Raw genomic sequence first — 16,990 nt, forward strand, 5'->3', positions numbered from 1 at the left:
TTTATAATAAAGGGAAAAAACCAGCCTAAGTAGGCCGAGCATACCCAAAATCAGAACCCCTCTCCCTCTACAGGGGATTGCAGTTCCTCATCAGCAACGGAACAAGCCCTGATGGAAAAGGACTGTGTTCCATTATCTGAAGTAGGCTTCAGAAGGTGGATGATAAGAAACTTCTGGGAATTAAAAGAACTTGTTCTAACCCAATGCAAAGAAACTAAGAACTTTGAAAAAAGCTTTGAGGAAATGCTGAAAAGAACAGACAATATAGAGAGGAATATAAATGAACTAAAGGAGTTGAAAAATACAACACGAGAACTTAGTGAAATATGCGCAAGTTTAAATAGCAGAATGGATCAAGCAGAAGAAAAGATATCAGAGGTCGAAGACCAACTTAATGAAATAAAACGACAAGACAAGAATAGAGAAAAAAGGATGAAAGGAATGAGCAAAGTCTCCAAGAAATATGGGATTATGTAAAAAGACCCAATCTACGTTTGATTGGTGTACCTGAATGTGATGGAGAGAATGAATCCAAGCTGGAAAATACTTTTCAGGATATAATTCAGGAAAATTTTCCCAATCTAGCAAAGCAGGACACTATTCAACTCCAGGTAATACAGAGAACACCACAAAGATATTCCTCAAGAAGAGCAACCCCAAGGCACATAATCATTAGATTCACCAGGATCGAAACGAAGGAGAAAATACTAAGGGCAGCCAGAGAGAAAGGCCAGGTTACCCATAAAGGGAAGCCTATTAGACTTACAGCAGATCTCTCAGCAGAAACCCTACAAGCCAGAAAAGAGTGAGGGCCAATATTCAACATACTTAAAGAACAGAACTTTCAGCCTAGAATCTCATATCCTGCCAAACTAAGCTTCACAATTGAAGGAAAAATAAAATCTTTTATGAACAAGCAAGTACTCAGAGATTTTATTACCACCAGGCCTGCTTTACAAGAACTTCTGAAAAAAGCATTATACATAGAAAGGTACAAGCAGTATGAGCCTTTCTAAAAATATACCAAAAAGTAAAGAACATCAACATAAAGAAGAATTTACATCAACGAATGGATAAAATAGCCAGTTAACATCAAATGGCAGTAACCCTAAATTTAAATCGACTAAATCCCCCAATCAAAAGATACAGCCAAAACCTAACGGTATATCCAAAGATACACAAAGACTCAAAACAAAGGTTCGGAGAAAAATTTACCAACCAAATGGAGAGCAAAAATAAATAAATAAACAAAAAGCAGGAGCTGCAATTCTCACATTTGATAAAATAGATTTCAAAGCAACAAAGATACACTGGTAAAAGGATCAATGCAACGATAAGAGATCTTAATACCCAGATACATAAAACCCATAACGAGATTTAGACTCAACGAGACAGAAAATTAATAAGGATATCCAGGACTTCAACTCAGATCCGGAACAAGTAAACTCAATAAATATTTATAGAGTTCTCCATTTTAAATACACAAAATATTGATTGGCCATTATTAATACCCATTTTTAGAATGAAGCAATATTCCTGTTCTCTCTCCCTCTTTTTCTTCGTCTTTCTTCCTCTCCTTCTCTCCTTTTTTTACTTTTCAACATCCTAGTTCCTCACCTCTACTCAATACATTCCTCTGAACACCTGATTCCTTGTGATTCTCCCGTCCCACTGAAACCTCCAATCCATTAAAAAAAAAAAAAAAAAAAAAGTCATGTAGTAAACAATTAGTCATATGGGAACACTTCTAGGAAGTACCAAGTTAAAAAAAAAAAAAAAAAAGAACTAGAGAAAGTCATTAAGGAAGCATCCTACCAAAAAGGCACCAGGCTCGGATAGTTTCACAGTGTGAAACCTTCAAAAACTAGTGTTCAAATTCTCTGTAAATGTTTTCCAGAGAACTAAAAAGAAAGGGAAACTTCAAATTTCTATTTATATGTATAATATCAATAACTAAACCTGATAAAGACAATGCAAAGTAAATTACAAACTAATATCACTTATCAATATTTATGCGAAAATACTAATACAAAATATTAGGAAACATAAACCAATGCCACATTAAAAGAATGTCATACCATAACCTAGAGATATTTATTCCAACAATGCAAACTTGGTTCAATATTAGGGAACCCATTAATATAATACACCATACCAATAGATTTAGACAGAAAAACTGTTACCATTAACTCCACAGATGGTAAAAAAGCTTTTCAACAAAATTCAATATTCTTTCTTGATAACAACACTTAACAGAAATCAGCGGATACTTTCTTTTAAGGACCACATATTGGTACACCCCCAAAATTCATTGCCGTTGAATTCTCAACTCATAATATGACTATAGTTGGAGGTAGGCTCTTTAGGGAGGTAATTAAAATTAAATGGTTTTAATTTTCCTAAGGTAGGGCACGGATCCAACAAGATTAGTGTCCTTACAAGAAGAGACATGAGAGAACCTGCTGTTTCTCTCTTCTTATCCCTCCAATCTCATCATGTGAGAATATAGGAAGAAGGTGGCCATCTACAAGCCAGGAAGAGAACCCTCGCCAGGAACTGAATTGCCTGGTAACTTGATGTGGGACTTCTAGCTTCCAGAACTGTGAGAAAGTAAATTGCTGTTTTTTAAGTCACTCAGTCTATGAATTTTGTTATGGCAACCTGAGCTCAAACACGTTAAATTTCCACTATGATAAGGAAGCTGGAAAGGATACTCACTATCTCCACTACCGTTTAACATAGTCCTGGACTGGAGGTATTAGCCAATACAATTAGGTAAGAGAATCAACCATAGGCATAAGAATTGGAAAAAAAGAAGTAACAGTATCTCTATCTGCAGCTATGATCGTGTATCTGAGAATCCCTAGAAAGTGAATGATAAAACAAGTAATTTTTAAAACTCAGTAAAGTAGCATGATATAAAAATCAACATACAGAAATCTAGTCTTGACATAATTAGGAACTCATTAGTGGATATAATGGCAAAAAACAAAAATAAAAACACCTCCACCTCCGTCGCAACAAAGAAGACAAGAGGTTTAGGATTAAGTTTAACAAAAAATGTGTAAACCCTACATAAGAAAAAGTTTAAAACACCCCTGTAGACAACAAAAGTAGATGCGAAGAAAAAAAAAAAAAAAAAAAAGGAGCTCGTGGTCTTGAACACAATAACGTAACATCATTAATTTATAAACAGCACAATCTCAATAAAAACATCAATGAGCTTTTTTATGGAGTTAGATAAGCTGATACTAAACTTCACATGGATAAACAGGCAAGAAGAGCCAGGAAAACACTAAAAATGAACATTTCTGAAAGGAGACTAGCCCTGTCAGGTATTAACACACACTACAAAGCCTCCGAAAGGCTTTACAAAACAGTCACGTTCTGGTGTGTAGATAGATAAATTTGTGGAGTGCAACACAAATTCCAGAAATAGACACAAGTACATTGAGGACTGCAGTATATGATAAAGGCAGCATTTCACACCACTGAGACAAAGATAAACTTTTAAATGCAAGGTGATGGAACAAGTGGTTAGTCATCTGGAAAACACAATCAGATCTACATTTCATGTCATACTAAAGAAAAAAAAAAACCCTGATGTACCAGGGATCTAAATATAAAAAATGAAATCATATAATTCCACTACGAAAAAAACAGGTAAATTCATCTTTAATTGGGATGTAGGAAGACACTTTCTAAATATGATTTAGAATCTCCGTGCAATTTAAAAAAAGAATGATGAATGTAACTATTAATACATTTTGAAAAGTTTGCATGGTTAAAATAAAGCACCATAAACGAAGTCAAAAGACAACTGGCAAATCAGGAGAAATTTGCAGCATATATCACTAATATGTTTATAGATTAATATTCCTAAAAGACAATGAGAACTCCTAAAACCCAAGAGAAGCAAAGACCAAAAACACTTGACAGATGGGCAAATGGTGAGTGCCTGTGGTACCAGCTACTCAGGAGGCTGAGGTGAGAGGATCACTTGAGCCCAGTGGTTTGAGGCCAGCTTGGGCAATATAGCAAGACCTGTCTTTAAAAATTAAAAAAAAACTTGACAGAAAAATGGGCAAAAAACAGGAAGAGAGAGAAAAAGTAAAAAAAAAAAAAAAAAAAATGGGCCAGGTGCGGTGGCTCACACCTATAATCCCAACACTTTGGGAGGCTGAGGCGGGTGGATCACGAGGTCAAGAGATTGAGACCAGCCTGGTCAACATGGTGAAACCCCATCTCTACTAAAAATACAAAAATTAGCTGGGCATGGTGGCACAACCTGTAATCCCAGCTACTCAGGAGGCTGAAGCAGAAGAATTGCTTGAACCCAGGAGGCGCAGGTTGCGGTGAGCCGAGATCGCGCCACTGCACTCCAGCCTGGGTAACAAGAGCGAAACTCTGTCTCAAAAAAATAAAAATAATTGACCTTCTACATATGTGAAAAAACAGTCCAACTTCACTCATAGTAAGAGAAATGCAAATTACAATTACACTGAGATACCATTTATCATTATCAACTGGCAAAACTTAAAGACATGACAAGCCACTTTGTTGGGATGGCTGTGGAAAACAAGCATTTTTATGCTATGGAAATGCAAATTGGTATAACTTCCATAGAGGGGAATTTGGCAATGTCTAACAAAGCAAAGAATTTACCTTTTGACTTAGCAACTGCACTTCAGGAATCTACGTTAAAGACACCTCCAACAATACAAAAATAGTTTGTAACTGTTAAATACTGAAAGCAACCAACATAACCATTCATAAAAGAGTGATCAAATAAACTACAATACATCCACACTATGGTGTTCTATATTGCTGTAAAAAGAATGAGGATTATCTCTATGAAATGATGTACAGTGACTTCCAGAATACATTGATAGGTGAGGGTGGGGGGAAGCAAAGTACAAAAGAATACTCAAAGAATGTTAAATTTTGTATAAGAAAGGACAAAACAGAAAATGTAAATACATCATTTGTATAACAAAGTGCAGAAAAAATAAAACAAAGACTAATGCAATTGGTTAGCGACACGGAGTGGGTGGAGATGGGAGTTAAAAGGATAGAAGGAGAGGAATGTCACTTCTTTGAGTATATCTTTTTGTAGCGTTATCTTTGAGAATCATGTTAATGTTTTACATATTCAACAAAAGAGAAGGAAAACCAACAAGGATGAAGAAAAAAAACTATAATGGAAGATGAACAGAAACGAATGAACCAAACTGTATTTCGGATGAGTAACATAACCACATTGAAGGGCAGTTCATGGTGGAATAATAACCGGCCCAAGGAATTTTTGAATATAGTATTTAGACTCTAAGTTCCCAGGTATGAATTCTAGGTAGCAGGCTTCTTTCAGTTCGACTCATGGGTTAGCAATTTTAAAAGTATTTTCTGGTTACAGCACTGAACAATAAGCAAATACATTCTAAGTAATGGGAGTTAGATTTCTCACTGTCAGAGAAATGAGTTAGAAAGAAAAATAGGAAAAGGACAGAATGAACCCTGTAATGTTGGATTAGTATTAAATGTATCAGCATAAACTCATGCTGTTTAATAAATATAGGCAGATAAATATAAAAATATATAACACAGGTACATGTATATACATATGTATATACGAATGTCTATTTACTAAATCTGTCTGTTGATAGGGCATATGGTAGTTCACTGGGCTAAACCTAGTAACCACACATTGATTTCTAATACCATTCTCCGCTAAAAAGAACCAGGGTTCCTTGAAGAAATGGCTGATTCCAGGGCTGGGGCAAGGCAAGCACAAGATAAATCTAGAATATTCTGTGCCAGAACATAAAGAAGTACTCAAAGAATGATGAGGATATCACGAAAGGACATGGGAGCTGGCTTGAAATGGCTCCCACTGGAAATTTGGGACAATCTGAGCACCAAAGTAATGACAGTAAAGGGTGATAAGTGATAGCCTAACACAGGAATCCACTGAATTCCCACTGATGTAAACAAACAAATGGGAGAGAAGAGAAAGATCCTGTTTTTAGTAGGAAAAAAACCTAGTAGATATAGAAGGAATAATGAAATTAGAAAATCATCATTGACTCATAAAAGATGATGCCAAATCTAGTAGGTGTTAAGTTTAATGAGTAACAGAATATTTCCATCATTTAAAACGGTCTCCCCATCAGACATGTATTGATTATAAAAAGCGGCATAGTTACAGTGTAGAAACCTGGGAGACATCACCTTAGCCAAAAATATCAATATTCACAGCACCAGTAATGCGACAAATCAATCTCATGTTCCATGATATGATACACTGAGAACATCACTTCTATGACATTCTTGCCAAAAGTCTGTCACTGGAATCTAATCATGAGGAAGCATCTGACAAACATCCCAGGAAATAATCAGCCCATACACTTTAAACATGTGAACATCAGAAACACAGAGAGACCAATGAACTCTCTTCTCTTTTAATGCCTGTTTTCTAAAGGGGCATTGAAAAAAGATGATATAGGAGGAAAAAAAAGATTTGGTACCATTATCGCTGAAATCTTGATGCCCACAATGTATTTGTTTCTGTTCTCTACTTCTCTGTAGACCTATCTTAACTGAAATGTTAAATGGCTATTCTTGAATTATCTTTATCTCTCTGCAATATGTTAAGAAACTTTTCTACCACTAACCATAGGCTGCTACCAAATGGAGGACCAGTGGGTAAATGGTAGGTGTGATGGGGGAAGAGTGGGTACAACCTGAAGCCCAGGTGGAACCATCAACACTCAGGCTCCTTGACCTTTCTGTAGCTTTCCATTCGCCCATGAGAAGAGAGAATAGGAAAAAGTAATGGGAATGAGGGAAAGCTGAGATTTATTAAAACCCTATTACACCAAACACTGCAACATATTACTTCAATTAACCTTCAGACAGTAGAGAAACTGAGTATGAAGTCTGAGCAGGTTCAACAGTTTGTAGAAAAAGGACTCTCAGCAAGTAATTCCTAGAGCTTTTGACCAGAACCCAGTGAGTGATTAAAAACCTGTGCTCAAAATATTCCCCATGCCACTCTTTCTCTCTAGCAACAGTGCCACTGGGAATTGTCTAAATATATAATTCTCTTCCCTTATTTTAAAAAGACCACTTTTCTTTATTGGAATTTTCAAAATTACACAGAAGTAGAAAGAAGAGGGTGTAACAATTCCCATCTGCCCATTACTCAACTCTACCAATATGCCCTTGTTTCTCCTATCCTTGTTCCTATTTCTGGAATATTTAAAAATAAATCCTAGACAATTGAACTTCACAATGTCTCTAACAAATAAGAACTTAAAAATAATTTTAACATTACTACATCTAAAACATTCTTTACTATCACTGAATGCCCAATGCTTCACATTTCTCTGATAATCTTAAAAATACTTTTAGAGGTTAGCTTAAATCAAGATCCAAGCAAAGTCTACATATTACTTTAGGAAGATGTGTCGCAATGTAGACCAGTTCCCTTCCCCCTTCTCCTATTTTTTTTTTTAATGCTATTTATATGTTGAAGAAACTACGTCATTTGTTCTATGGAATTTCTTATATCCTGAATTTAGTCTTCATAGTCAATAGAATGTATTTCTCTATCTCTCTTACTTCCTGTAAAGGGTTAGAGGCATGACCAAACTGTGGTTTGCCTTTTCTCACTGTTGTTTAAAGAATGCTCAGGTGGTACTGTCTGCTCTCTATTGCATCTGCAGGAGACATTTACTATCCAGTTGTCTTCTATTAGGATTAATATTACAATAGTTTTTCTACATCCTCAGGCAATTTGTGTTCTTAAAACCTGTTCAACACCGTATATTCATGTAACATGCACATGATGCAAGCCACCACATTTACCGAGAGGTGACTGAGAAACACCAAAGTTTATCATTCGGCAGCCTGGGAAATAGGGCAGGAATTTTTACTCTGGTAGATAAGAGGCCAAAAAGTAAAGAAGAGATGAAGGATTTGGCTAGAGAAGAAGAGGGGAGGCCAGAGGTTGAACACAGCATAGTTTTAAAATGTTTCAAATAAACTTACAGAGAATTCTTAATTTTTTAATGTTAGTTCACCTAAAAAGCCTTACAAATTTTTTCATCTTTCTTGCTTAAGAAAAGTACTGACACCTAAATCAAAGGTTTTTAACCTTTACTGCAAAAGAGATTTTCCCAGGAAGCTTTTAAGATACTGAGGCCTGGGTTCCACCTAACCAATTCTGATTCAACTGGTCTAGGATGGTAACTGGGTTTATGGTATTGCTTACTGCTTGGGTGGCTCTAATATGCAGCTATAATTGAGAACCACTGCTCTTAATCAAGAACAACAACAACGGCAACTAACGCTTACTAAGCAGATATTATGTGTTAAGTAGTATTCACTGTTCTAAGCACATTACCCGTACTTGTTCATTCCCTGTTTTTTTTTTTAAAAAAGGGAAAAAACTGAGAGGTCAGGTAATCCGGCCAAAATCACACATCAAGCTGATGAGAGTTATGCTTTAATCCCAGGAAGTTTGGATCCAAAACACATGCTTTAAATCACCATGCTAGGCCGGGCGCAGTGGCTCACGCCTGTAGTCCCAGCACTTTGGGAGACCAAGGCAGGTGGATCATGAGGTCAAGAGATTGAGACCATCCTGGTCAACATGGTGAAATCCCGTCTCTACTAAAAATACAAAAAATTAGCTGGGGATGGTGGCGCATACCTGTAATCCCAGCTACTCAGGAGGCTGAGGCAGGAGAATTGCCTGAACCCAGGAGGCGGAGACTGTGGTGAGCCGAGATAGCACCATTGCACTCCAGCCTGGGTAACAAGAGCGAAACTCCATCTCAAAAAAATAAAAATAAAAAATAATAAAAATTAAAAAAAAATCACAATGCTATACTGTTTCCTAAGTGTGAATTACATTCTTATTCTTCAACTGCAAATAAAACTATGAAAGAAAAACATTAAAAATAAAAAAAAAAAAAAAAAAAGATAATTTCCTCCTTCTTAGTAGTACAGTGGCATCTTGGGAAACGGTACCAACATGTGTTTATTAGGAAAGTAAATAAAGTAAACAGACAAGGGTCTCTCTTCCCAAAAGATTCCAATTCAAAATTTTCACATATATTCAATAATTTCCCACACAGCACCTTACGTGGCACGGTTATTTAATGTTAATATAAAAAATACATAATTGAGGCAATGATGTATTTACATGTACGTTTACCAAAAAAAAGTCCTACCGATTTCAGTTCTGCTGACTCCAATTCCGTTATAAATTCTCAAGTAATTAAAGTGACAAGAATCAGAATCTTCAATGTCAAAGTCACCAAATTTGATGCGAACTCTCTCTCCCATCTTTACACGGATCTCCCATTCACAAACAGTGCTGTTGGGATAGGTTTGTGGGTAGTTTATGGATGTAAGGGTTCCACTCTCAGGGCCTAGTACAGTGTGTCCACATCCATCACCTTCAAAAAAAAGTCAAAAGAATGATAAATTATTCTCACATCTTTAACTTACACTATAATAATTTTTTGTGAAGATTTAAAAATACGTATGCCACCAAATATTTTATCTCACCAATACTGTTCTATTTTAGTTTTTTAAATGGACAAATAATTGTACATACTCATGGGGTTCACAGTGATGCTCTGATAAATATAATGTATAGTGATCAGATCAGGGCAATTAGCAAATGAATAATCTCAAACATTTATCATTTGTTTGTGTTACCTGAAACTACATAATATTGTTAACTAAAGCCACCCTGCAGTGGTAGATTCCTTCTATCTAGCTGTAACTTCGTATCCTTTAACAAATCACAAGAACTGACATTGTTCTTAGTATATCTAACACAGGAGCCAAGAGAAGTCAAGTTAGGTCAAAATAATCAGCAGTTACCTATATAAGTTCAAGGAGATTTCAACTCTGAACAAATAAAAGTAAATATGAATTAGTAGTCATTAAATACACATATAAATGTTATGAAAAATCCAGTCTTCAGAAGAACAGTAACTTAGAGTAATTGTTCAAAAAGTGAATGTAAAACATAAAAATATGTGATCAGCTTCATCAATTTATAAATCATGAACTAAAATATCTGTGAGAAGCTGATTATTTCTAAAATATACCAAATATGTACTAACAATTATGCAGATTACTGACCGTATTACAGACTACAGGGCACTCCTTCTTGAAGTCATTAAAGCAATATTTAATGAAGTTCAATTATATATTTACTGCAATTTGACTTTTTACTAGTCCCTCCTGCATACCTTTTTTTTCCCTATAGAATAAGGGAGAAGTAACAGTTTCATGACTTATTAAAGATGAGAAAAAAATGACCTTCACATCCTGGCAGCAGCATTATTTGCTCCAGAAATTTATTCAGCAGCTAGATACAGAAACTTAAATAACAACGTATTGGTAAAAACGAAATATTTCTATCAGAACATTTGTATTTTGTTTTTACTGAGCACCCAGAAGGAAAAATTAATGTTCATTTAGAAGTTTCAGTAGCTGCTCCAATTGAATTGTTCAGCATTCCACAACAATGAGATTCAAAGAGATCTCTTTTTAGTAGGATGATGAATATATCCTTTTAAAATAATAGCATTTTGTCCTTCAAAAGAGTTACCTGTAAATCACCTTTTGGAACAGTATAGCACTTACACTAAAACTCTATTAGAAGTAACAGTGCTGAGTTTCAAACTCAATATGATCAGAGGGCTCTAACAGAACCTTCTACTATCTTATTTTTAAGAATAATGTAGTGCTAATATTTGCTACAAAAGATTAAAGCTTTTCTAGTAACGTCTATGACTTTGCAGCGGCAGATTGTCACACTTAAGGTATTCCCTACAGGCTATTACTCAACTTGAGGTTGTTATTTAAAATTGAATTTTACAAAGAGTACAAGTAGAATGTTAGGAGTAATTTTTAGATGTCTTATGCTCATATTTGATTCTAAATAAATACACAAAACATTTATTGCCCTTTCCAACACAAAGGATAATTTCTACAAAAGTTAACAAAAGAAATATTAACTGATAAAAAGAGGAGTTTCGCATGAATGCTGATGAAGAAAATAATAACAGAGTTGTATTTTTTCACAACCTTGTGTAGGGGGAGGGCAGGAACAGTCCACAAGTAACGTGCCAAGAATGTTCTAAAATATGTGATGGAGTTTGGAGCTTCTTCCTCTTGCAAGCAAGATGATATGCACCAGAAACTAAAGTTAACAGGTCTCCAATCTACAGCAATGAACAATTTTGAATGTTTTGTATCTCAAAAAATATTTGACAAGTTAAACCTGACTGTGTAAATAGCTTAACTAAGTACCTACTGCTATGAAGTATATGTTTAGAAGATTCCAGTTCAAAACGGAAGGCTAGGCATATATATATCCATACGTTTTTCTCTTATTCCAAAAGAAATACCTTGTACCTTGTGACCCTATACACCCTGCATGCATGCTCAGGACCCACTGAAGTATTTCATGACCCCCTAATAGGTCCCCAGCTGCAATCTGAAAAACACTGGTAGGCAGGCAAAGGTCTTAACACTGAATCTGCAAATCAAGGAACGACCTTGTTCTCGTTTTCACCCCTAAATTACTAATGTGTTTCCAGTTTATTTTTACGTAAGATACACCAAGATACTTAAAATACAACAAAATATTTAAAAGTAGAATAAAATTGGGAAAACATTCTTGATCAACCAATTATCTAATACACTTAAGAGTAGTGATTCTCAAAAGGGGGGTTACAGGACAGAGGGGAAGAGAACCCCACAGAAGCAATTTTACCTCCCATTTGGCAGTGTCTTGAGACATTTTTCGTTGTCACAACTGGAGGGGGAGGAGTGTTACTGTCATCTAGTAGGTAGAGACCAGAAAAGCTGCTAAACATCTTATGCACAGGACAGTCCCCCAGAACAAAGAATGATCAACCTTAACAGTGAATAGTGCTGAGGTTAAGTACTGACTTAGAGTCAAAGCTAGAATATCTCAGAAAACAAGATCTGGTTTAATTCTTGGCTAGGTTCCATTTGGCCCAAAGGGTAATGCTGTTCTATTCACTAAGGGAACGGTTTTCCCCCAAAGATCAGCAGTTATACTAAAGAGCTTTATGTTCCCACTTCCCAATTTTTAAAAAAGTAAATGGAATGCTTTATTTTTATTTACATTAAAGAAGAAAGATTATTTTTGCTAGTCTACAGACTTCAAATGATATTTTTTTCTGGGTCAGGAGATCTTAACATTAGGAGGGAAAGTGAACTAACAGTAATCATTCCTGACTGCTATGAATTCTGAGTAGCTCTGTACACAGGGAAGAATAATGACCTGTGACCAGTCTACATCACCTACTATTACTCATTCTCACAAGGCAGAATTGACAAAAAGCATAACTACTACTGGAAAAACAACGTTCACAGGACCAATCCATACATTCTCACCAAAAACTCCAACTTTACCAACTTTGGCTCCTCCAGCTTCTTTCACCTCCTCCTTCCCTACATGGTCTCCACCAGACTATGACTGATCACAAAAGGCAGAAGCCTGTTAACATAATTTTTGAATTTTAATTTTATTTCAATGAAGACAAAACACTGGAATTTGATCTTATTGCTTCTTTGTTTGGCTGCACATTTATCTAGGGAATTACTCATAGAACATGTGTTCACTTCCTCTGAAGAGTGTAAGGTCAGATGTGTTCAGCCAGATACAAATTTTGTTATTATTCCAGGAAAATAACTTTTTTTTTCTTAACTACTTATCCCTAGAGAAAATAGAAATTTTAAATGACAACGACTTAATATAACAAAGAATGCATGCTTTTTTAGGCCACTCTAATTAAGCTCCAAATCAAGTGTGCTTTTTGTGTTAAGTACGTGCTTGTGATGCTGACTCCATATGACATTCCAGCCACCCCCCAGATTTTAGCCATATTACTAGTTAAGTTGTATTAATTATATTCTTATAGATATATTACTGAATTTTAGTAATATGAACATAGTGATTTCCAAAATTATTTGCTTTAACAGCAAATACAAATGCAGGATATGCTTGTGTAAATATACCAAAAATGTAGAGCAAAGATTTAAAAGAGTTAAACTTTTCCAATGGGTTTCAAGGTTTTTTTGTTTTTTTTTTTTGGTGAACTGGTGAGTCAGTATACTTGCTCTAAGTGTCACTTCAGTCACATAATACATCTGTGAGATCTTAAAATGAGAAAGCATGGAGCTCTTAGGGAACAGAAAAGTGCTCAGAAGAGTAAGCTGCAACTATTAACCAATACATCTGATTTCATTTGGTTACAACCAAGTTTTAAATATATTATTTTAGACCAGAAGTACTATATCAACCTTATAACTGTGAAGTTTATTAAGCTGCATCACTACAAATCTCAAATAATTCAAGGTACTACTTTAATTTCACTTAATTTTTTAATGCCTTTTTAATGCTGGTAATTTTCCTTTTCTGAAGTTTTGTCTGAAATTAATACAGCAACTCCAGTTTTCTTTCGTGTTCACAAAGTGTATCTCTTTCTGTATCCCTAGTTTTAAAATTGTGGTAAAAAATATATAACATAAATTTAGTATTTTAAACATATTTCACTTTTTAAAGCAGTTTTAAGTTCATCATAAAACTGAGTAGAAAGAACAGATATTTGTCATATATCCCTTGCCCCTACACTTGCATAGCCTCCTTCATTATTAACATTCCGGACTAAACTGATAGCTTTGTTAACACTGATGAACCTATCCTGACATCATTATCACTCTGAGTCCACAGTTCATAATAGGGTTCACCGCTGGTGTACATTCTATCGGTTTGGACAAATACATGACATGTATCCACCGCTACGGTATCATACAGAGTAGTTTCACTACTCTAAAAATCCCAAGTTCCGCTTCCTCATCTTTCCCTCCCCCCCAAACCCTGGCAACCACTGATCTTTTTAGGGTCTCTCTAGTTTTGCCTTTTCCAGAGCATCATATAGTTGGAATTACACAGTCTGTAGCCTTTTTGGATTGGCTTCTTTCACTTAGCAGAATGTATTTGAGTTTCCTCCATGGTTTTTTATGGCTTGATAGCTCACTTATTTAATTTTTAAAATGCTGCATAAGATGCACATGCATTCAGAGACCAAAGAGGGTCAGTGTGACAATTTGTTAAAAAAGACAATGCCCCAGCTTCATTCTTTTTTAAGCTCCAACTCATCTCTGCATGTATGGTAATCTACAAAACTGAGTAGTAACATGAAGGAATGTGAGCTATATATAAATCCTCTTCAGCTCCACCATGCACATACTCCACCTAGAATGCAATGGTTAAACAAACTGGAGTCATAAAATTAATTTAAATGTCCTAACACTATGACCTTGAAAAGGTTACTTATTGCTGCTAAATTTGTTCTGCCAAGGGTAAAATGGGAATATTAACAATTCAAGCTATCAAGGGTAAGATTTAAACGACATACCACATGAAAACTGGTGTCAAGGTCCTAAGCCATAGCAATGTGCTCAATAAATATCTGTGACTACTATTATTGTCATAAAAGACCAGGACAGCTTTTGCCCATTATTTATTGACCCAGTACAGTTGGCTGCAATCTGGCTGAAGTTAAGAGAACAATCGCACATTATTTTAGGAAATTTCAATTTATAGCAGCTTTAAAGCTTCTAGTGTCTTGCAGAAAGTATAAATTTATGAGAAAATAATGACCACTCATCTCCGCAATGACCTCTACTGCAGTTCAGTAACTCACTCTCAGGACCACAACCTGGTTTTTATTTTTGCCATTACTGGAAACTCCTCCCAATTCTGAAATCTTAAAAACTTTGACATCTCACACTTCTGGTTACAGTCTCCTGACCTCTCTTACACCCACTGCATACTTTCTGTAAACTGGATTTCTCTCTTTTCTCTCCATCTATTAAGGTGATCCTAGTCTCATTTGTTTCTCTACCTAGTCTGGGCCTCATGTCCAATATATTAACTACACTCTTTCTGGTACCTTTGCTTTCTAGCCACTGTATTCTTCTTAAGCATCTATCTGCCTGGCAAAAGCTCCACCCTAGATCATTAAATAATCTCTCTTTGTCAAAGAGTTGAGCACTACAGAAAGAGAAAAAACTCACAAAACCCAGAAGATGAGTGTCATTAGAAGCAATATGTTCCACCCTCAGATGGCACTCAAAGCCACTCAGTATTCTCTTATTTGGTGGTACTCAAAGTCAAGTCGAGGTTAGAATCACTACAGGCTAATCAAAGGTTCTCAGGCTCCTATTTCCACCTCTGTGGATCCTAACATGTATGTCAGAAAAATGACCTGAAACATGGAAACAGGATTAAAAAAAAAAAAGAAGTATGCAGCACATCCTTTAAATGTCAGAAAAAGCAAAAGCCACTCAAAGTTATAGAGCAAAATAATTACCACTTGCTATCTAAGGCTGACTAAAGCTTGCAGTCTTGGTTACGTGTTAACTTACAGACTTCTGTTTGGTGAAGATGTAGAGAATTTCTGCATAGTTGAAAAAATAACCTCAAGGTAACAGTTTAAGGCCCTGCTGGCCATTAATCAGTTTTGGCCATCTAATGTAGCAATCATAACCTAACATTGCCTATAAACACCTAGCTTCTCAAATACTCTATGGATAGTTTTACCATTTTGCTGATTCCCTCATTAATGAATGAGCTGACAAAGTAATTGGTGTGTTCATCTTATATTTGCATGACAATCATGATTTTGTCTTTTTTGCAAATTATAACCTGTAAGGTAGCTCTTCAGTGGGGCCTTGGATCTGCACTTTTACAAACTTGAAAACACTAAGGGCAGCAACTAAAAACACAAAAAACCTCTTTCCACCTGGTGTCCCCTCACCACTCCACATCTACCATCTTTTTTCTCACTTTTTCCTTCTTATACATAGAGATTTCTTTAGTTGCCTATGCTTGATGTCTTACTTCTTTGTCTCCTGTTCTAATGTCAATGCACTGCCAATTCACCTTCAAGACTGTTGCGGGTTGAATTGCGTCCCTCAGAAAGATATGTTCAAGTCCTAATTTTTGGTATCTACAAATGTGACCTTATCTGGAAAATGGGCTTTGCAAATGTAATCAAGTTAAAATGAGGTCATTCTGGATTTAGGCTAGGCCCTAATCCAACAAGTGGTGTTTTCTAAGTGGAGCAAAGTTTAGACACAGATGCAGGGAGAACCACATGTGACCACAGAGGCAGAGATTGGAGTGATGCATTACAAACCAAGGAATGCTAAGGGTTGCAATCACCAAAAGCTAGAAAGAGGTAAGATCCTACTCTAGAGTCTTAGGAAAGAACATGGCCCTCTGCACATCCTAATGTCAGAATTCTAGCCTCCATAACTGTGAGACAATAAATTTAAGTCATTTAAGTTTGTGGTACTTTGTTAAACAGCCCTAGGAAACAAATACACAGATCTACATATCCAGTGAAACTTTTCACTAAAGCAGCCATTTTCTGAGCTGGCAAAAGCCAATGAAGAATTTTCCATCCTTATCTTTCATGACCTTCTGCAGCATCTGGCATTGCTGGCACTTCTTTCTCTCGCTTCCTTTTCTCTTCCTTTACATCTCTTCTCCCTCCTTCTTAAAACTCTCTTCCCATGTGTTAGTTCCTTTACCCCTCCTACTGCATCTCGCAGACACCTGAACTGTATGTAACCCCGGTACTGCTGATTGTTGATGCTGCTGTTCTCAGAGTTCCTTCCCCACTCTGCATTCTATGTGGGCAAACTCACCTACTCCTTGACTTCAGTTACCACCAAATGGAGAAAGCTCCAAAGTCTTCAATCGTATCTATATACATATTAAGAACTTTTGCAGAAGTTCTACAGCATTTGAAACTTCACATGTCTACGCATTCAATGAAAAACCTCCACATGCCTGGCAGTGTGCTACTAGGTCCTAGGAAGAACAGTAAGAATGTCAAGCAAGGCCCCTGTCCTTACA

The 16,990-nt window shown here is 36.0% G+C and overlaps 1 protein-coding gene across 5 annotated transcripts in view; it reads right to left on the reverse strand.

Annotated features, from left to right (window-relative positions):
- The window catches only part of DCBLD2 (discoidin, CUB and LCCL domain containing 2), a 104,162-nt gene that overhangs the window by 77,147 nt on the left and 10,025 nt on the right, over window positions 1-16,990 (reverse strand). For 4 of the 5 annotated variants that reach the window (XM_035274191.3, XM_002758869.7, XM_078352163.1 and 1 more), the window contains one exon: window positions 9,237-9,464. In XM_035274191.3, coding sequence (XP_035130082.1) covers window positions 9,237-9,464 — 228 coding nt within the window. Of the gene's footprint in view, window positions 1-9,236; window positions 9,468-16,990 lie in introns of those variants that run through there. The other variant, XM_035274193.3, reaches the window with a different exon arrangement.

Source organism: Callithrix jacchus, chromosome 15 (genome assembly GCF_049354715.1).
Source record: "Callithrix jacchus isolate 240 chromosome 15, calJac240_pri, whole genome shotgun sequence".
NCBI classification, from domain to species: Eukaryota; Metazoa; Chordata; class Mammalia; order Primates; family Cebidae; genus Callithrix; species Callithrix jacchus.